The sequence below is a fragment of the Gasterosteus aculeatus genome, chromosome 7, assembly GCF_964276395.1.
Source record: "Gasterosteus aculeatus chromosome 7, fGasAcu3.hap1.1, whole genome shotgun sequence".
Taxonomy (NCBI): domain Eukaryota; kingdom Metazoa; phylum Chordata; class Actinopteri; order Perciformes; family Gasterosteidae; genus Gasterosteus; species Gasterosteus aculeatus.
Genome location: NC_135694.1, coordinates 13,399,688 through 13,420,786, shown reverse-complemented (window position 1 = coordinate 13,420,786; position 21,099 = coordinate 13,399,688). Strand labels below are relative to the sequence as shown.

Here is a 21,099-nt window from a genome sequence, read left to right as displayed (position 1 = left end):
TTTCAATACATGCTTTGGGAGGGATGCTTTAGGTCCCATCAGATTCATGGTGCAATGTGTGTAGCTCTTCGAGGTGGCAGCGAGGTGGTCAGCTCTTTCCAGTTGGAAACCTGCCTTTATTGTAAGTCGCTTTGGATAATAGCGTCAGCTAAATGGCATGTAATGTAATGAAACACATAATCTTGCATTTTTGCATCATGATTAACACTGTCCGGCAAAATCATTCTGTGTCACTTTGCTTTGATCAAAGCTTTCGAACTGTGCCATCCATCAGCTTTTTTTCCTCATAACGTTCACATTGGGCAATCATACTATGAGGCGGCAAGATGAGGATGATTGATGTATTGCCTTAGAGCTCAGTTACAGGAAAAAAATACCCTTGCTTTTTTCACACAAAAGGGATGCTAGTGCCCATAACTGTCCAATATAAATTACCAAAGATTTCAGGGTTTAACTGCTCCTATGGCCCATGGGGGCGAGGGGGAGGGGGGCACATTAACAAATTAAGATTCTTATCTTCTTTAATGCTCAGCCGTAGCTATTGACATGGAGGACATATCTTGTTTTATGGTCAAGATTGGAGCTGGGACTGGTATGTGCTGTTTCCCATGAGTATAATCTGGTTTTTGGAAACAAATAAATGTAGAGCAGCTGAGGAAAAACAGTATTATTAACCCAAATACCTCACCTGCATTGGATTTACAGAGCTCCCCTCTTCACATCAGCATGAACTGTTAACCAATTTCGCAGTGAAAGATGAGTCAGTGCCTGAATGGGCTGAGGTCATTTCTTGGCTCTAAGTACAGGGAAAAGGCAGGGGGATCCCAGTTAGTGTGAATAGGAGGGATGTGCAGTGCAACTATGGGAAAGCCCCCCCCCCCCCCCCCCTAACTAAAAATACATTACATTTTAGTCAACTATACATCAGGGAACAAAACATTGTTGAGTAAATTAATGTCTAATTGGACAATAAAATACACCGAAGCATCTACTTCCCAAACTCATGAAGTTGCAAATCAACGTTTTGAGCTTGGGAGTTGGGGGACTTTACACAGGTGCTTGGCAACGCTAATGTTCACTCCAATGTCAATAATTCTATTTCACAGCATACGGTAGATTATGCCATGAGTCGTTTGGAGGTCATTTTTAGGTTTTCAGTCATGTTTCTATTTACTATATTTGATTTACACATCTTAATATGAAAAAGATGTTAAAACTAGTTATTGCACTTATTGTCGTCAGAATACATGATACCCGACTGTAATAAAATGCAAACCAGACTCAGCAAAAAGACTGCTGGAAGAGATTTGTGGCTTTTTGTGGCTTTTATTTAGTTAGCTTGTCTTACATTCAGTGGTGCCAGACAACATTATCTAAAAGAGGGAACTAAATATTTTACTCTAAAGTTTTGACAGATTACATACATCAAGTCAAGTCACATCCGTTTCCACGATACTGCTTTATTCTAATCCAAAACATAAAAGAACTAGGCCTCATTTTATTTCTGTCACCACAATTTATGGCGACTGTCAAGGTGAATTTTTATTTTCTACTTTGTGAAACATGAATCTAGGGGACATTCAAAAGTTGACAAAAGGTGACAAGTTCAAGCATGCAACAATCTAGAAAATCTTCTACAAATTCCCATAGTATTAACAAATATATGAGGTCTAAGTTGTGTCTGTACATGAGAACAGTGTTTAAATAAGATCTTTTTTTTCTTCTTTTGAGGCATTTCAAAAGGCCCACTGTTTTGCATATAGTGGAGTCTAGTTAAAACTAACTTGAGTTAGACTGTTTTAGAGGACAATCCTGAAACAGGAAGTGTCAGTCCCTGAGAAAAGCCTTCAACGAATTGGGTAGGCTACTACTCTTCCTTCCTTTTTATCTTTCTGCTCTTTGATTTTATTTTCCACCTACTTTTTCCAAGATGGTTGGTCAACAAGTTATTGTATCTCTCATCCTTCTCCTGCCCCTCTTTGTACCAGGGTCCCCACACACCCCCATTGTACTGAGGGTTGGAGTGCAGGTCTTTAGCTGGGTACCGCACTGGAACTGCAGTCTTGTTGTACTGTGCTAGGCGTATGAGCATCTCCTTCACTATGTGAGGGTACCGCTGGGACAAGTCTACTCTCTCATAAGGGTCGGCTGTGATATTGAACAGCCAGATGGATTTACCTCGGCCCCAATGGACAAGCTCCTTATGCCAGCGGTTGGTTAGCCGCTGTATGGAGAAGGTCTGTGGGGGCACCCAGTCACTGTAACCGGGAACACCCGTCAAGAGCTTCCAGTGGCCCACCCGTAGCGCAGCCCGGATGGCAGTGTTCCATAAGCCATACCCGGCCTTCCACGAACCGTTTTTGGCTTTGATGTAGATTGGGTCAATATTGTGAAGAATATCTTGGCGAGGAGATGGACGGCCTTCACTGATAGCCTCCCAGACATCGTACCCGTCCAGATTTAGGTCTTCGTCCAAAGTCCCTTCGCCCAGGGTCACCAGTGTAGGGAACCAATCAGTGATGTGGACCAATGATCGACATTTTGTGCCTTTGTTTACCAACAGGGGGCTGTGAACAAAGCCAACCGCCCGAATCCCCCCTTCCCAGTAGGTGGCCTTACTCCCCCTCAAGGGCCAGTTGCTTCCACCTGCTAATGGCTGGCCTCCGTTATCTGAGGAGTAGACTATAACTGTGTTGTCATAATAACCGTAGCGTTTTAGCGCTAACGTGAGGTTGTGGATAGCTTCGTCTAGGCAGGACACCATAGCGGCATATTTTCGACGATGCAAGTTTGGAATGCCCTTGTAGCGCTCAAGGTAGCGGGCAGGAACTTGCAGTGGGGAATGAACCGCCTGAAAGGCTAAGTAGAGAAACAAGGGTTGTACGCGAGGGTTGTGATCAGCTAGGATGCTGATAGCTTTTTGAGTAAACATCATGGTTGAGTACAAGCCGCGGTCCTGTTCCCAAGCTGCCTCTTCTCCTTCATACAAATCATAGCCACACATACCGGGTCCTTCACATTTATAGTGACTGTAGTAGTCCCCGCTTCCTAGTAGGGATCCGAAGAAAGTGTCGAAGCCACGCTGGGTGGGCAGGCACCGGCGCTTGTAGAAGCCCAGGTGCCATTTGCCCACCATGTGGGTGGAGTATCCGGCTTGCTTGAGCTTTTGGGGCAGGGTGACATTTTCCAGGGGCAGGCAATTGGGCTGGGTAGCTCGAATGATGGAGTGCTGAAGGCCAGTGTGGATCTGATATCTACAAAATAAAAATACATATTAGCCAGTCAGAAATATTAACTGTTTTAAATAAATATGCAACTTTTTAGCAGAGTAAAACGTTGAGTAGGTTTAGTCTGAAAAAATATTAAACAATATTTGGTAATAGAACCTGCTGCATGGATGTGCTGTTTGAGCCAGGGTTGTGATACATCCCCCAAAAACTTTGTCCAAAATGTAGGTAATTCATGAATGTATTAGCAAAAAATTAGTACAAGAACTTCTGCATGTATACTTGTCACATAACATATCATGAAAATTCCACTTTGAATGTTTTCTGTACGTTAATGTGGCTGCCTTGCATGTCTACAAACCCCCAAATGCTGGAAAAAACAGCTTCCTGTAATGAATTTTAAAAAATGAAAAACAGAAAGCAGTTCCGTGATTTTCCGACGTCAGCAGACAAAGTGCGAGTCTCCCTTACATCACCTTGGCCCTCCCTCCACCATATTCACCCACACCCACCACATCCCCTGTACGTATGCGACACTGTCATTTTTTAATGCACACTCTCTAGCCGCTGTGTATGCACGCACGCGTCTGCTGTGTGCACATCGGGACCGAACTTTCCTGTGTGCAGAGATGAGTGGATAATTGTAAATGGACAGCGGTGCCGGTACCATAAAATGGTTGGGGAAACACTGGATTAATTTCATATATGAAGACCATGTCCCGGCTAGAATTAGAATAAGCTGTTTGCCAAATCCTTCATATACATCCTGTTGAACCCTAAATTCTCAAACTTTTTCGAGTGCCTCTTCTTGTTCAGGGTCTGCTTCTGGTTCAAAGCGATATTGTTGCAAGAGGGTATCTGACAGACTTATTCCCTATGCGTCTTTCCCCCATATCTGAAAAGGAAAATACATAAATTCTGCAATATTTTCTAAACATGGAATGTTATGGAATAGAATGTTTGGAATAGAAGTTGCATTTCTATCACAGATCAGTGGAAAAATTCGTTAACATACATGAGCAAATGTTTTCTAAATATGGGGCGCCGTTTGTAAAATGTTGCACGTTCTAAAATCCTGCGCAGTTTTTCCACATTTAGCATTATCATATGAACAAAAAAGCACGACAATATTCACATGTCACTTTTTCAAACATTTAGAGAGAAATTCATGTACATTCATGCAATAACTTTTCCAAGGATAATGTTTGGCAGTAACAAAGTTGTTAAATAATGTAAATGTTAAATGTTATATCTAAATGTAAATGTTAAATCTAAATGTTAAATGTTATATCTAAATGTTAAATATGAATGTAAATGTTAAATCCAAATGTAAATGTTAAATGTAGAGTCTACATTTAACATTTAAGACTTGACGACTGAACATTACAATAATTACGGTCCGTGCCCCCCCCCCCCCCGCCTTCACCGTCGCGGCCAAATCGTTGCCGATGGTCTGGTCAAGGGGGGGTTGCGCGACGTTCCGCGCCCGTGAACCCCCCTCCACTGCGGTCATGCGGACCGCATTTCAAAATGAAATGTGCCTCTATTTGAGGTGTTATTGTAAAAGGGCCGTTTGTAAAGGCGCCGTTTGTAAAATGTTGCACGTTCTAAAATCCTGCGTAGTAGTAGGAAGTTGAGGGTAAACGGCAGAGGGCGTAATCGTAGCCGTGTAGCATTTATATACAATCTACATCAATCCTTTCTCTAAATTCCCCAGAAAAGCAATGGCTGTAAGTGTTTATGTTCATTATCTGTTGAATGTAGGATTGATGTAGAATAGTAACTTTGTTAAGTTTCTATATTTCAGTTGATTAAGATGTTTTGTATTCTCGTTTCTAGTTTTTACTGATTCAACGTTACCAAAATGGTATGTGGATATTAAAAGGAGCAAGCACGCTCTTGAAAAGGAGTTTGGCTGGCTGTTTATTTATGTTAACACTTTTTTTTTTGAAGTACAGTACAGATACGTTATACATCTTTTAGAGGAGCAACATGAGACGACTGCACACATAGTTCCTGAGCCAAGACATTACACTGTAAAAGTAAAAACTGGCAAAAAATGTAAAATTAAGGTAAAATAATTTAATTCAAACACCTTTTAAAAAAGGATATATACAATTTAACAGCCAACACATACAACTAATGCACACATTTATTTTATTTATTGTAAAACAAGTCATCTTCTCCTTTTGCTGTGTTACCACTTTAAACAACAACCTTAAAGCTATTGGCTGTCTCACTATGTTGCTTTGAACACAATTGGGCAATCTGACAGTCAATCAGAATACTGGCCAATGAGAATTGTGTGCAGTCACATTTGAAATTACGCCTGAGAGTGAAGCTGATGCTCGACGTCTGCGGCGTTGCTCGGTTGTTCTGCTTGTCTCTGCTGTTACCTGTATTATGACCTGGAGTATTACCTGCAGTATTTTAACGTTACAGATGCCTGCGAATTTGAGTTGTGGGATTGTCACGGTTCATGAATCCAGCGCCCTCTCCTTGTCTCGTGTGTTTGTTGTGTTATGTGGGTGTGTGTGAAGTGGGCGGAGTCAGCGGCCCAGCGTAATCAACGGGACAGCTGATCACACTTTGCGTGCCAGCTTATAAGACTCTCACCGTGTCCCTCCTCTCATTGTCAGATCGTTGTTTGATGTCTCCCGAGTGTGTCGTGTTCCTGGCAGCGTTCCAGTCTCGTGCTTCGTATCGTGTTCCTGTGTTTCTGAGTTCGATGTCGCCGGATCTCTCTACCTCTGGGCTCATCATCATCCCTCTCCCCGGGCCACGGGCTGACCACCCCGTCCATGCGCCACCCACCACCAGGAGGATCTCGGGAGCTTGGGGACTGCAATTATTGACTCTGACATAATAAACTTTGTTTTCACTCGCATATCTGCTTCCGCGTCTTTATGATCATGACAGAACGATCTGACCAAGCAAGAGAAGCAGCGAGTGAGCCTCGTTCTCTAGGGAGGCATTCCTGAATAGCAGCCTCAACCGCATGGAGGCTCAAGAGAGACACCTGAACGACACAGGGCAAGCTGTACAGGCTTTGCTGGCGCAGGTGTCTGAACTCACCCAGCAAGTCCAACTTTTCAAAGGACTCTCTTCGCCCCCCGCGCCAGCCGCTCCCCCCACACCACCAGACGGCCTCTCCCAGTCAGAACCCCGCCTACCAGTTCCAGAGTCTTATGCCGGTGAGCCATCCTTTTGCAGAGCATTTCTGACACGATGTTCAATGCATTTTTCCCTCCAGCCCAGAACATTTTCCACTGAGCGAGCCAAGGTCGAAAAAAGTTGTGTCAACACAACCAACCACACCACAACACTGAATATGAGACATTTGCGCAGAGGCGGACAGAAGAGCAGCAGCAGGTTATGTCAGGGCAAGGCAGACATCTCTGGCGGAGTCCTTCGGTGCTGCAGGCAGACATTACCCAGGTACAGAGAAAAAATGGGGATCTTTAAGCGCCGCTAAGCACTGTTGCTGTTGTAATAAATATGGTTATGAACAAATAGCTGCATGAGTTCAGCTTGAAGTAATAGCCTAATATGTGTATCACTGAGATAATCTCACATATAAAGCCTAGATTTATTCAGGTAAGGTTTCCTAAAATATTGATCATTTAAAGTGGATTACATAGACTAGGTGTCATTAAATAATACAGGATAACTGCAATAAAACCGCCATGGTGAACTTAGACAAATATATAGCCTACTGGAAAATAGGGCTGTCAACGAATATTCTAAATTCGAATAGTAAAAATTAATATTCAAATGTTAAAAAATAAATAAATAAAAATAGGTTTAAACTTAAAGAAATTACCTATACAAGTAGTTATGTCTCGTTTTATAAATTTGTCCTGTTATTGACGCACCTAATGCACAACCAAGTCTTTTTTCAAAGCAAATATTCAAACGTCCTTTTATGAGACATTTGCGCAGAGGCGGACAGAAGAGCAGCAGCAGGTTATGTCAGGGCAAGGCAGACATCTCTGGCGGAGTCCTTCGGTGCTGCAGGCAGACATTACCCAGGTACAGAGAAAAAATGGGGATCTTTAAGCGCCGCTAAGCACTGTTGCTGTTGTAATAAATATGGTTATGAACAAATAGCTGCATGAGTTCAGCTTGAAGTAATAGCCTAATATGTGTATCACTGAGATAATCTCACATATAAAGCCTAGATTTATTCAGGTAAGGTTTCCTAAAATATTGATCATTTAAAGTGGATTACATAGACTAGGTGTCATTAAATAATACAGGATAACTGCAATAAAACCGCCATGGTGAACTTAGACAAATATATAGCCTACTGGAAAATAGGGCTGTCAACGAATATTCTAAATTCGAATAGTAAAAATTAATATTCAAATGTTAAAAAATAAATAAATAAAAATAGGTTTAAACTTAAAGAAATTACCTATACAAGTAGTTATGTCTCGTTTTATAAATGTGTCCTGTTATTGACGCACCTAATGCACAACCAAGTCTTTTTTCAAAGCAAATATTCAAACGTCCTTTTTGAGCAATTTTGACAGCCCTCCTGGAAAAGATGGTTAAAAAAAAAACTTTTATCTATATATTTTTTATTATTTACAATGAGTCTAATTTGCTTTACTTGTTAAATAAATATTTTAAAATGTTGGTATTGACAAACTTGTGCAAATATTGTGGCATCTATTTAAATAAATATTTTACTGGCGATTCTTGAGTCACCCACAATTATAACAGAAAGTGTTTGTATCCCTTTATTCTAGGCTATTTGGAGAATCATACATGCATACACACATAGTTGAAACTGAATAAGATTAGGATTTGAGTACAGATTTAGTAACCCCCTTGTTAATTTTGTCCTGTGATTTTAAATCGTTTAAAGATGAGTCCCCAAGAGCAGCAACACTCACAAGATGCCTGGGAGAGATGATTGTGAAGGATCTCCAGCCTCTGTCCATAGTGGAAGACCAGGGTTTCCAAGGATTTGCGAGAGCTCTTGACCCAAAATATAGACTCCCAGGAAGAAAGAAACTCATCTTGTAGAAATGTTTGATGAATGCAAAGGCAAAGTAGTGGCATCTTTGCTAAATGCTTCTAGTGTTGTACTTCCCACTGATATGTGGACTTCAGTGTCCACAGAGGCATAACATGTCAACAATGGTGCAAACATGGTTTTTGCAGTGCACAAGGCTAGATGAGGCACCATCCATGTTTTGCACATACGCTGAATTTGATTGTAAAGGACAGTTTAAAAACTGTCCCGGAAGTGGTGAAAGTGCTGGAAAAATGCAGTGCCATCGTGTCCTTTTTTCCCCACAGCACACAGGCCACGGAGAAGCTCAGGGCAATTCAGCAACAGTTGAAAGTGGCAGAGCACAAGCTAATCCAGTCAGTAGCTACTCGCTGCAATTCAGTTTTTTACATGCTGGAGAGGCTCTGTGAGCAAAAGGAATCTGTGAACACAGCCCTCTGCCTTTTAGGGAGGAATACATTGTGATTAAATGAGATGAAATCAGGGGTATTGAGAGCATTTACTGTCTATCTGCCAGTACATTTCTTCTTAGGTTTAAACATCTTGGTTTTCGAGACAAAGACAATGTGAAGGTAATAAAAAAGCGTCTCCTTTCTGAAATACAGGAAGTCTATCAGACAGGACAGGCAGCCCCCAGTTTAGCCCCAAGCTAAGCTCTACCTCATGGGCTTCTACGTCAGGGCCTTCTACCTCAGAGCCAAACAAGAGTCCTGCATCAAAAGGAGACATATGAACTGATTTTGACATGCAGGTTTTGTGAGGACAACATCACCGGTCAGCTACCAGTGATGTGCTCATTGAAGTACGTCGGTACTCAGAAGAAAATGTGATTGCCAGAGACAGGGATGCACTGGTTTGGTGGAAAGAACATGACCAAACCTTCCCAGCCCTGAGCAAATTAGCAGTCAGATACCTGGGAATTACTGCCACTTCTGTACTGGCAGAGAGTCTTTTCAAAGGCAGGAGGAGAGGTTCTGAGCAAAAAACAGAACAGACTTAAGGGAAAGACAGTAAATATGCTATTTTTCCTTAACAAAAACTTGATGGAATGATGGAAAGTGTCAATGTTGGATGCTTTTGTTGAAGTGTTTTCATGTTAACATGTTCATCCAACGTGAATTAAGATGCAAGCTTTCATTTTCATAGTAGGTCTATTTTTGTTTATTATTCTCATTTATTTTAATGGTTTTATTATTTTACTTATCTTTTTTTAGTGATGGAAACACCTTTTTCAAACACTCTGGTTTTTCTGTTTTTTTAAGTTTAAAATAAATAGCTAAATATGTGACTGATGAAATACACTACTTTTTTTTAGATTTACCAGGCACATTAGGTGTATTTGCACAAAGTATTGGCGTAGAAGCTAAGCCAATGCTTTAAGTCACTGAGGCACTGCCGTTGTCTCATGGAGGGATGAATGAGAGTCCTGTTGCCGTTGTGTTAAGATGCAAACGAGTCAATTTATTTGCCAACTTATTCTTCTCATCACACGTTTTACATATATCCACCCAGAGTGTAACATGACACTACCCAGCGGTCAATAACTGTTTTTCCTATACCGGCTGGAAACACCTCCCGAGCCCCCAAAGGTTCCTACCCTATATAGGCTGACCCGCCCATCAAACCGATACATACATCATAAATCGGCTCTTACAATCGATATTGAATCGGTATCGCCAATACCAGCCTGAATTTTACTTAGTATCGGATCGCAAAGGAAATCAGTGGTATCAAACATCACTATTTTACAGCGTTTTCTCTCAGTTAGTTAGTTCTCTCAGCACTGAGCAAAAATAAAAAATAAAAGCGCCTGGCATGGGAGCACCACATTGTCCCGTTTTGAAGTGAGGAACGTAAGGAGCCTCCACTGCTGTTTACTCGTCATCCAGCTGATCAAGCTAGCGTTAGCTCGCTAATAACAGCAGTAAAGCAGTTAGCAAGACTAAAACACGTTTTTATTTACTCGCCTCTTTTGGACCATTCATTTTTCAATTTGTTGTCTTGTAAATATTTCGTGCTTTGTCCCATTTTGTTTATTGTTGACAAATACAGTGCATCTGGAAAGTATTCACGGCGCTTCACTTTTTCCACATTTTGTTATGTTACAGCCTTATTTCAAAATTGATTAAATTCATTATTGTCCTCAACATTCTACACACAACAACCCATAATGACAAAGTGAAAACTGTTTTTTGCAAATTTTTTCAAATCTGTTAAAAATAAAGAACGAAAACATAACCTGTACATAAGTATTCACAGCCTTTGCCATGACACTCAAAATTTAGCTCAGGTGCATCCTGTTTCCACTAATCATCCTTGAGTTTCTACAACTTGATTGGAGTCCACCTGTGCTAAATTCAGTTGATTGGACATGATTGAGAAAGGCACACACCTGTCTATATAAGGTATCACAGTTGACATATCAGAGCATAAGCCAAGCCAAGGAATTATCTGTAGACCGCCGAGACAGAATTGTATCGAGGCACAGATCTGGCGAAGGGTACAGAAAGATTTCTGCAGCATTGAAAGTCCCAATGAGCACAGTGGCCTCCGTCATCCGGAAATGGAAGAAGGTTGGAACCACCAGGACTCTTCCTAGAGTTGGCCGCCCAGCCATACGATCGGGTGCAAAGGGCCTTAGTCAGGGAGGTGACCAGGAACCCGATGGTCACTCTGACAGGGCTCCAGCGTTGTTCTATGAAGAGAGGAGAACCTTCCAGAAGGACAACCATCTCTGCGGCACTCCACAAATCAGGCCTGTTTGGTAGAGTGGCCAGACAGAAGCCACTCCTCCGTAAAAAAGCACATGACAGCCCGCCTGGAGTTTGCAAAAAAAGCACCTGAAGGACTCTGACTATGAGAAACAAAATTCTCTGGTCTGATGAAACAAAGATTGAACTCTTTGGCCTGAATGCCAAGCGTCATGTCTGGAGGAAACCAGGCACTGCTCATCACCTGGCCAATACCATCTCTACAGTGAAGCATGGTGGTGGCAGCATCATGCTGTGGGGATGTTTTTCAGCGGGAGGAAAAATACCAGCAAGTGCTTCCTACTGCATGTGTAGTTCATGCCAGTCATAGGGACTTATGTGAATTGTTTGAATGCGGGAAGTGATTTACAGAGGAAAGGTCAGTGGGGCAGTGATTGTGCTTTTGGACAGGTTTCTTATGACAGGATATTGAGGTGCTTGTGGACACATGGGATGGGGCATGAAATTATTATTGATTTTGAGAAACTAAATTTTCTTCACAGTATTGGGGTTGAGTCGGTTTCTTTTTTGTAGATACTATTTCCCCTGCCTTAGAAAAAAGGCGCTCACACGGCACGGATGAGGCGGGAATGCTCAAAAGATTACGTGCTAATACAAATAGATGTGGGTACACATGTTTGTTTGACCCAATATTTTATTATCTTCACTCCGTGGAATGTTTGGCTCAGCCAAATATTGGGTGGTCTCCACAATAAAAATAAACATCCATAATTACACAATACAAATGACACTTTGCCTGCCTATTGCCAACCGTGTTAGAGGAAATCAAATTGAAGTGCTCCCACATCTCGGAGCGACCTCTTTGCCACAGGTTCCATTGTAAATTTGCTCTTTGCTACTACTACTCGTAACAACACTGATTTGACTGTATCAAACCGACCAGCCCGAACCCTGTTTCGAGCCCATTGAATCAAATTGAAGCGGTCACGTGACTGTGCCCCGGAACGAAGCTTCGGACGTCACTGATCACGTGATCAGCAGCGAACAAACCAAGCGCCGATACATTTGCTTTGCCTTGCACTGGTTCATATTTCGACACAAGCTTCGAAGCAGGAGGGTTGGAGGTAACAACACTACCTGAAACATGCTCCAAAGCGCTATGGACCTCAGACTGGGGCGACGGTTCATCTTCCAACAGGACAAAGACCCGAAGCACGCAGCCAAGATAACAAAGGAGCGGCTTCGGGACAACTCTGTGAATGTCCTTGAGTGGCCCAGCCAGAGCCCTGACTTGAACCCGCTTGAACATCTCTGGAGAGATCTGAAATTGGCTGTGCACCGGCGCTCGCCATCCAACCTGATGGAACTTGAGAGGTTCTGTAAAGAAGAATGGGAGAAACTGCCCAGAAATAGGTGTGCCACGCTTGTGGAATCATACCAAAGAAGACTTGAGGCTGTAATTGCTGCCAAAGGTGCTTCAACAAAGTATTGAGCAAAGCCTGTGAATACTTATGTACACGTTATGTTTTCGTTCTATATTTTTAACAGATTTGCAAAAAACAGTTTTTAATTTGTCATTATGGGTTGTTGTGTGTATAATGTTGAGTAAAATAATGAATTTAATCCATTTTGGAATAAGGCTGTAACATAACAATGTGAAAAAAGTGAAGCGCTGTGAATACTTTCCGGATGCACTGTATATTTGTGTGTGTCGTACTCTTTAATGCTGTCATATACGGTAGTCGAGTGCGCTTGCGCATATACTGTGGGTTATACGGTAGTTGATGTTATGCCTGTAAAGGGAGACGGTGATCCATTAAACCAGCGCGGCTAACGAAGAAGCCTCTAATGCATTTATTTACAAATGGCATTTTAAATTCATCTCATAGCACTTGGTTGTTTAGCTGTACTTGGATGGGGTATATACATTTACTTAACTTGCAGTAAAATGATGGTAATAATTTAATGAATAAGCTTCAAGTGAACATGGGGGTGTGTTTGAGTGTAGTATAGAGAAGTTCTGACGTTAAAACAAATCCTGTTTTTACATTATTTACATTTTTTTATAAATTATTATGTTCAAGGAGCAACCTGTACTTCGAGGTATTTTTGCAATGTGAATTTGCAGTTCTGTTTCAGAATAAAGGGTTGGAAATTAAAGCTTTTTAAGGCTGTTTTTTTAATGCTGTTTTTTTTTTTATCTGATTCATCGATTAATCAAGGAAATAATCGAACGATTAATCGATTATCAAAATAATCATTAGTTGCAGCCCTACTACCGGTCTCTCTCATCGTTGTCGGAGTCGTGCTGTTGGGTTCCCTCGTGCACCGGTACCAGTAACCGTTACAGAAACATACAATTATAAGCAAACAACAAAGCCAGACCACTGTTCACCCTCCATGATACTGTACATGTTAATCAGCTTTCTAATGCGCCAACAAAAATCCTTTAGTGGTTGCTAAGGCAACGTTTCTGCCCCTTCACTTGGACAAATGTAAAGATCAGTTTTATAAAACATCTGAAATCAAAGGTGACTTATTAACTTTGGGTGGATCAGAGGTTTCCAAAGTATGTGAGTCCACTGAGCCTATACATTGTACAATACATCGATTTCAGGACAAGACGCTTAGGATCTGTTTAATACTGCCCCGGATATGACCGACTAAGCAATCACATGCATGATAGCTAATTCATTCAAGTCAATCATGAGCAGCACATCACAATGTCCTCCACCTTTTTCAAGCCGGGAAAAGATAAGTAGAGACAGCAGTGCAGCATGCAAACAAATACTCCTGAGGGAGCACTGCTCTGATGGTATGTCATCCCAATCTATAGAATTGATGGTCTGAGCCATAGATCCAAGCTGTAATAAACTGTAAATCGTTTTTGGACTGCAGAGTTGGGGATTAAAAAAGACATGTCACGGATGACATGTTGTAAAAATTAAACATTCCTTCATTCTTGACATTTTTTCATTTGCATCTAACTGTTGACCAGACACAGGTGTATCTTAGGTTATTTTATTATGAAGGTGAAATTTATCAAATTGGTATGGTTAACCTTGACCATGCAGTCATCTCACTCTTACATGCACCATTAAAATGTACTGACACAAGCAGAGATCATGACATATATAATTCAATTCTGATTATCACATAAAACTTCCCTGGGAGACTGGTGATGTACTCCTACAGCTGACTGGGGTTTCCACATCCACCCTCTAACAGATCCATGGCAGGCTGCCTGGACTCCATTTATCGGTTATTATATCCGTTAAACGCCATACTACGGGATCAGAAATAGGGAACAAGAGTGCTATACCTGCCAGTCATGAGTTGGCTCCTGGAAGGACTGCAGAGCGGCTGCACATAGTAATTCTCCAGTTTAACGCCCTGCGCTGCCAGCCGGTCCAGTGTCGGAGTTTTGATCTCGGAGCCGTGGTACCCGACATCCCGGAAGCCTTGATCATCTACCAGGATGAACACGATGTGCGGCTGGGAGCTCGGTTTATCAAAGTCGTTTTCTCGGTTGCGCAGTTTAGAGTCCCAGTTATCCCACGACATTTGAACGCTCCACGTCTGAGAAACTATGAAACTGAGGAATAAACTAACTGGCACCCACACGATCAACATGATTCAGCCCGATTAAGACGTCTAGGCGCGGTTACTGTCGGTCAGCAGGTCGGTGTGAGCGGCGCGCAAAGTGTCGCACATGGTCAGCGAGGGCAGCAGCACTTGGAGCTGGGGTTGGCATCGAGTTCAGACCTTCTCTCCGCCTCACATTCCACTGACAGCCTCGCGTTGGGTGGGAAAAACATCTATTAACCCAAGTGTAAACCGAATACACGTCCTGAACAGCAGCTGTTTCAAAGTACTCCAATCTCAAAAACGCAACACTCAAAAGAATGGCCGACGCTGTAAAAAAGCAGTGAACACAGAAGCAGCCGGGGCGGGGAGTTCACAGCGGAGTTCCTCCATCCTGTCACACTGCTACTTCCGAGCGCAGAGCGGGCCGAGGAGTGGGTCTCTAAGGAGGCGCGTCCATGTAAAGGTCCTCCGCTCATTGCAGCGCCCAACAGCCGCCACGGGAGCCCGTGAGTCACGATGCGTTCACGAGAAGCAGGAAAAGCTCTACCTCCAGGGTTTAGTTCGAGGTAAGGCCGGAGAGTGATTCTCTAATATGTGGTGGATGTTGTTTAGCAGCTTTGTCTTTTTTTAAACCGTGGAAGACACATTCAACTATATCCCTCCCCCCAAAATTACACATTAAAGGAACTAGAATTACTGAACAACTTAACGCAGCAAGGACGAGATCCTCTGTGGCTATGGATGACAAAAAATGACTTAAGTATGTGTGGCAGAGTGGCTCCGCTCATTTCCATCTCCATGTTTTTGGGGTGTTCTAAATCAGCTGGCTTTCCATCTAGGCTCCACCCTCCCACTGTGTGTCACCAAGCTGTGATTAATTATCCTGTCAATTCGATCATGGGGCGGGGCTGCTGAGGTTATATGAATGAACAGCCCATCCACTTCAGGTGTGTCTCCCTACCTCTTCTCAGGGGTAAACTTTGGCGTCGGCAGTGTGACTGGCGTGGCGTGGCGTGGCGTGGCGTGGCGTGGCGTGGCGTGGCGTGGCGTGGCTGTTGCAGGGCCCAGCAAGGCTCAACTTGTTAAGTCGTGGCGGTTTTAGACTTTTAGGTAAATTTCGGGCAATGTTGTTTTATATTAAGGCATTGGTAGCTGATGTGCTCTGTGTTTGCATTAGTCAGCCACTTGTCTGGCTGAAAGTTGCGGCCGAGGAAGAGTGGCTGCTGTATTGTGTGCGTGGCGTCCCATGTGCTGCACGGAGCGTCTTTTGTGTCTCCCCCTTCCGCGTCATCGACGGCGCCTGCCTGTCTGCCGAATGAGGTTGGAGGCGGAAGCGTGGCCTTCAAGCCGGTGCAGATCCCCTTAGCATCCAATTCCTACGGTAGGCTGTCTCATCTGTACTGCTTAGATGTACATGGGCCTCGTCCAGCTGTTTCATAGATGCCTCTGTTACCTTTGACTTGCAGCTAAAGCGGTGTCGTTGTGGTGCACCACAATGGCGCAGGAGCACTGAAGCTTCTACGTCCCGCCAGTGGCTCACCTGCTGAAGCGGGCCTCTAAACAGTGCGGGACCCCCCCACTGCTGTTCTGTCTAGGCTATTTTCTGTATAGTGATTTAATCATTCTTTTCTTTTTGTGTGCGTGTGGACCTCCTGGCCGGTATTTCATTACTAATGGTTGCTATTTCTTGTTTTGATGAAACCGGAGCTGTTGGTGCCACTGTTAGTAGTGACTGGCTGATCCCGGTGGTGGTGGTTCCCTTCATTTTTTTGTTGCAGTGCACCTCGGTGTCAATAGTTGGTGTGTGGTTTGTTTTGTTTTTCACGTGTGGTGGAACATTAGGCCCCTTCCCCCTCAGCAAGTCAACTCTGCCAGTGAGCCCTCAGTCTCAGCCCCCTCCTGTATGTTGCATCTCATGGTAACCTGAATGACTGAGAACCTGAGAAAGATTTTATCTGAACTTTGTGATCGCGACTATTTTAAGAAAATAATTTAATATTAAAATAAACTTGTATAATTTTCTTCATAGAATCACGTCCAGTGCCTGTGTTGTCCGAACCTGTGTCCTGTCATTGACCATAGACTGGTTGTCCCTTTTAATTCCTGGGGTGAAAAGGTGGCGTTGTTGGCTTTTAATATTAAAAAAAAAAAAAAGATTTTCCTCTTGGCATTGCCACATATAAATAAATGTATAAATAAATATGGAAATAAATCAATTAATGTAACCATAAATAAAAGTTGATAATCAAACGGGTCATAAACAAATACGTATCATATATTTATATCTACCATTATGTTCTCCTACATTTTTTCATTTATTGGTTAAATTAAACTTTAATTAAATTAATGCAGCAGAATGGAATGTATCCAAAATAGAGATGTTTCAGGTTTCAGTCTGTATCATATTTATTTCTACATTTGTTTGCCTACATTACTTTTATTTATGTATTTGTCTGTAGGCTAATGAGGTGGGAGGTCCTAACCTCTGTCTGAAGCAGGATTGGTCACCGGAGTGTGATCGCTCCTGGTCTACTACTTCTGCCTCAGTTGCACACGCCCTTGAAGTTGACTCCTTGGCACAACACTGCATGAAAAGTGGGATTTTTGGCAGTATGCGGCACTGTAAATTGTCGTGGAATTTCAGGTTTGCGGCAATTTGCGGCAATTCGCGGGCAACGCCGAAAACTGCCGTAAATTGTCAGAAATTGACGTGGGCCTCCCTTGGCAGTTGTCCCCCCATGACCCCCCTCCTCCTATTTCTAGGGGAGGCTTTGACATGTAAATGAAAATGCTGTGAGCTATACAAATGCAAATCAGGGTCGGAGAGGGAGTTTTAGCCCAGGTGACATTTTTTTAAAAGGTAAGAAAATCTCTGGTACAAATAGATCAGGCTCAGTAGCCTAATTATAGACGCTTACATTTTAGCTTGAATTGATTTATTTAATTCAAATATGCTAGATTACTGTGTACGCCATTAGCAATGGCAAATGTTATGTAAAAAAGATACACAAAATAACTTCTTTAAAAAATTTGTTTTAATCAAGGTAAAATGAGCATTCCATGCAAACAACATTTGAATCAGCATGAGGGGTCTGCAGAGATCAGTCTCCTAGAGCTCAACTACAGTGCATAGTGGCAGGACTACAGTGACCTTTTCTTTGGTCTTACTTAAATGCACAGAGGATGTATTAACCACACATCTTCTAGCAATGCGCTCAACTGGCAGAAATGATGCTGTATGACGTATCTGTTCCCTGCAAGCCCCAAACTTCTATTGGCTTTCCATAAAAATGTCTGTCCGGGTGGGGATGAAGCCAGGAAACTTGTGCAAGAACATGTTTAAATGCCATACCCTTTGACACAACATTAACAACTATAAACTGCTTTATAATGGCTGGTCGTAGTTCTGCTAGAGGGTCAAGGACGGGTTCCTCAAAACTGGTAGTGTTTCCACACCACTTAGCATGAACATATGCTGACCTTTATGCTCTGCATCTATCGATTAAGTTACATTCATATATGTTACCCGTTTACATGTCATGGCAAAACATTCAACCTCAGTGACACAAGGGTACATCTGATGACACATTGTCAACATTGCATGTCGGTCAGACTCATCCAAGATTGTCTGGTGGAATGGAGAAAGAGGCACCACTGTACAGTTTTCTAGGGAAAGTCGTTCTGCTGACACCAAAACACTGCTTTACATAAAGCATATCAGCTGTTTCAAAGTCCCAACCATTTGTCTTCCTAAAATACTGGTCCTTCCGTATAACAATAACCTCGTATGTGATTGGAGGACCCTTAGACTCCTCGTCCAATCACGTGTGAGGTCATAGGCATGACTCATACAGCAGTACTTGCAAGACGAGCATACAAACAGACACATGTGTCACTATATTCAGAAGAACTGTATCTCCAGATCCTTTGTTTGGTTTTTGCTGGTTCGTGAATAATGGCTGGACGACGTCTCGCGTTCAACTCGCCTTCAACTCCTCTCCGCGGTCACCAACTTTCGGCCAGTCCGCAGACAGACGAGAAGAAGCTGCTGAAAGCTCTCAGTGGATCGTCTCGTCAACTCCAACAACAAACTGCCGATATCAACGAGCGGTTCGCTCCACTGGAGCGTTCAGGACTCTGCGGGTTTCTGTCCATGGAGGAGAGGAACCGACTCAAAGAAGAGGAGACGGGCGCACAATCCCACGATAGCGGTAAGAATACGTTCGATGACTGCAAGCTAAGCTAAGAGTAGCGTAGCCTCAAGCTAAGCTAAGAGTAGCGTAGCCTCAAGCTAAGCTAAGAGTAGCCTAGTAGCCTTACAAGTGAGCAGAAACAGCTTTATTAAAGTGTGTTTTCTTTGCCGTGTTGTTTACAGGAAGCGCTGCGCCGTCTTCACAACTCCGAGACGAACTACAGGCGCTACGAACCGGAGCAAGGGTCAGATTTAAAGAATATGCTTTCATTCTGCGCTATAAGGGAATATATACGTATGGATACCGATCATAACTGTACATTTTGTTTTTTACAGACTAACCTCGCCTCATAATGAGGCGGTGACCTCGTATTTGCTCCGGGAAAAGTCCAGATTTAGACTACGTCATTGTGTGTAAGTGACACTGTTTCTCCTTCCTTGTTAAATGTTACTGTGACTTGCGTTTGATTTTCTTTTTGTATTCATACCACACTCATTTAATTGTTTTCCAGCTCCCTGTGAGACGTATTTTGAGACGGGACGCAGGAGCTTCAGGTTCAGGCGGAACACTCATTGCGGGCGGAAGCTGCGAACGATTCAGCGCGGAGTCGAGCGAGAAGAAAGAGGGTCAGAGTTTATTTGCTGACTTGTTTCAGGTGCATTGATCGATGTGTTGTGTCCGTACGCATCGCACAGTACTGATTCATTGTTGTTTTTACAGCTGCTGGAATCGAGACAAAGTGCGCTGGCTGATGACGAGGTGGAACTCTGGAACTCCGCCACCGTGGAGCTCACGTCGGACGGAGAGGATGGCGTTGTTGGCGGGGTCTCGGGGTGGATTGTACGGTCGCCACACGCACACGAGGCGCCTGCACAACTGACCTGCCTCGGAAAACACGGCGCCAGTGACGGTCTACAACCCCGAGGAGGCAAACGGACACTTTACTGAGCTGTAGTTTTTTAAACCGCCTTTACCCAAGTGTGGGCAGATCCTCACTTTGTATGTAGTTGTTGTTTGTGTGTTGTTAATAAAGCTTTTTCTTTGCATAAACATGTGGCAAATGTTCATTTTCTCTCTAAATTCATTGATGTCCTGGTTGGTATCCTAATAGTGTAGTAGCCTACATAGGATAACCATGAAATGAATATACAGCATAATATGAATATATAAATAAAATGAGGCGGGTGACCAATAGCGACAGATCTGCCAACCAATCACGAGTGATTGAAAGTTGTGGTTTCATCCAATCATGAACAAGGAAACTCAAGCCTGGTCTGCCCACGTGTGGTTTTGCTGCCAATCACGAGTGATTTTATTTGTTAGTAAGTTGAGGTTTCATCCAATAAGGAGTAAGGATATTTAAGCCCGCTTGGCTCGGCCACCCGCGGTTTTGCTGCATTCACATGCTAATTCGGGCCATTCGCACCTCCGCCAGCTCTCCGCCTACGTCATGGTTCGTTTCCGACAATTTGTGGCACAGACAAACGCGACGTGCGCGGGTTGCAAATTGTCGGAAATTGTCGGAAATTAGGGAGATTTCCGGGCGTTTACGGGGACGAAAATCTCACTTTTCATGCAGTGCAAGTTGTTAGCATTTGGCAACATGGAATTGTTTTTACAAACCATTTCAAATCAATTGCGATCTTTAGCAAACCACGTTAAGAAGGACACTAAAGTTTCAGCTGGGTAAAGTTGACTACAAAATTCTACTGCATGTATGAACATGCATAAATGGACATGCGCATATCTGCAAGAACTACTCACTCCCCAAACATCCACTTGGACCCTCCGATCTGCAAGCAGCTGGCTCCTCCGGGTCCCCTACACCAAGCTTTTACTTTATTTTTAACTATGTTTTGCCATCTCTGTCGCACTCTGGCGGTCGGGGAACCTCCGTCGGCCGGGACGGAGGTCAGGAGTCTGGCTCGGGGGCGCCTGCTGCTGGTCACGGGGAGCCGGGCACGACGGCATCAGCTGCTGGTCACGACGACGGCGTCGGCTGCTGGTCACGGGGCGCCGGCCCAAACTGCCAGAACCCCCCTCTCAAGGGCCGGATTCCAGACAGCCCTCAGAACACTCAAGGGGTGGTGGGAGAGGACCACGTGCCGGGAGGGGGCCTTAGTCAGGGAGCCACGACTGGAGGCGTTGGGACGCGAGTCGGGGAGCCGGGACTGGAGGCGTCGGGGAGCCGGGACTGGAGGCGTCGGGGGCGCGAGTCGGGGGTCAGGGGTCGGGGGGCGCGAGTCGGGGTGCGGGAGGTCGCTGCGGCCCAGCGGGAAGAATGGGAGGTCGCTGCGGGAAGGGTTCCTTCTCCTGGGGTTAAGGAGGTCCCGGAGCTCGAGACAAGCTCTTTGATA

At 43.7% G+C, this 21,099-nt stretch overlaps 2 protein-coding genes across 3 annotated transcripts; one reads left to right on the top strand and one right to left on the bottom strand.

The window, feature by feature from the left end:
- Positions 1-1,306: 1,306 nt before the first annotated feature.
- On the bottom strand, positions 1,307-15,111 carry arsj (arylsulfatase family, member J). 2 transcript variants are annotated; one of them, XM_040182733.2, is made up of 2 exons: positions 14,284-15,111; positions 1,307-3,254 (listed from the first exon to the last, which is right to left on the bottom strand). In XM_040182733.2, exons 1-2 carry the CDS (start codon positions 14,592-14,594, stop codon positions 1,868-1,870), a joined length of 1,698 nt encoding a protein of 565 aa, XP_040038667.1. In that variant the 5' UTR covers positions 14,595-15,111; the 3' UTR covers positions 1,307-1,867. The 2 variants fall into 2 exon arrangements, with proteins under 2 accessions (XP_040038667.1, XP_040038668.1); XM_040182734.2 differs by lacking the exon at positions 14,284-15,111 and adding an exon at positions 5,844-14,155.
- A 91-nt stretch (positions 15,112-15,202) lies between these two features.
- On the top strand, positions 15,203-19,792 carry LOC120822807 (uncharacterized). The gene is made up of 6 exons (XM_078105804.1): positions 15,203-15,630; positions 15,727-18,760; positions 18,925-18,986; positions 19,078-19,155; positions 19,254-19,368; positions 19,463-19,792. Exons 2-4 carry the CDS (start codon positions 18,505-18,507, stop codon positions 19,093-19,095), a joined length of 336 nt encoding a protein of 111 aa, XP_077961930.1. The 5' UTR covers positions 15,203-15,630; positions 15,727-18,504; the 3' UTR covers positions 19,096-19,155; positions 19,254-19,368; positions 19,463-19,792.
- The last annotated feature ends 1,307 nt before the right edge of the window (positions 19,793-21,099 follow it).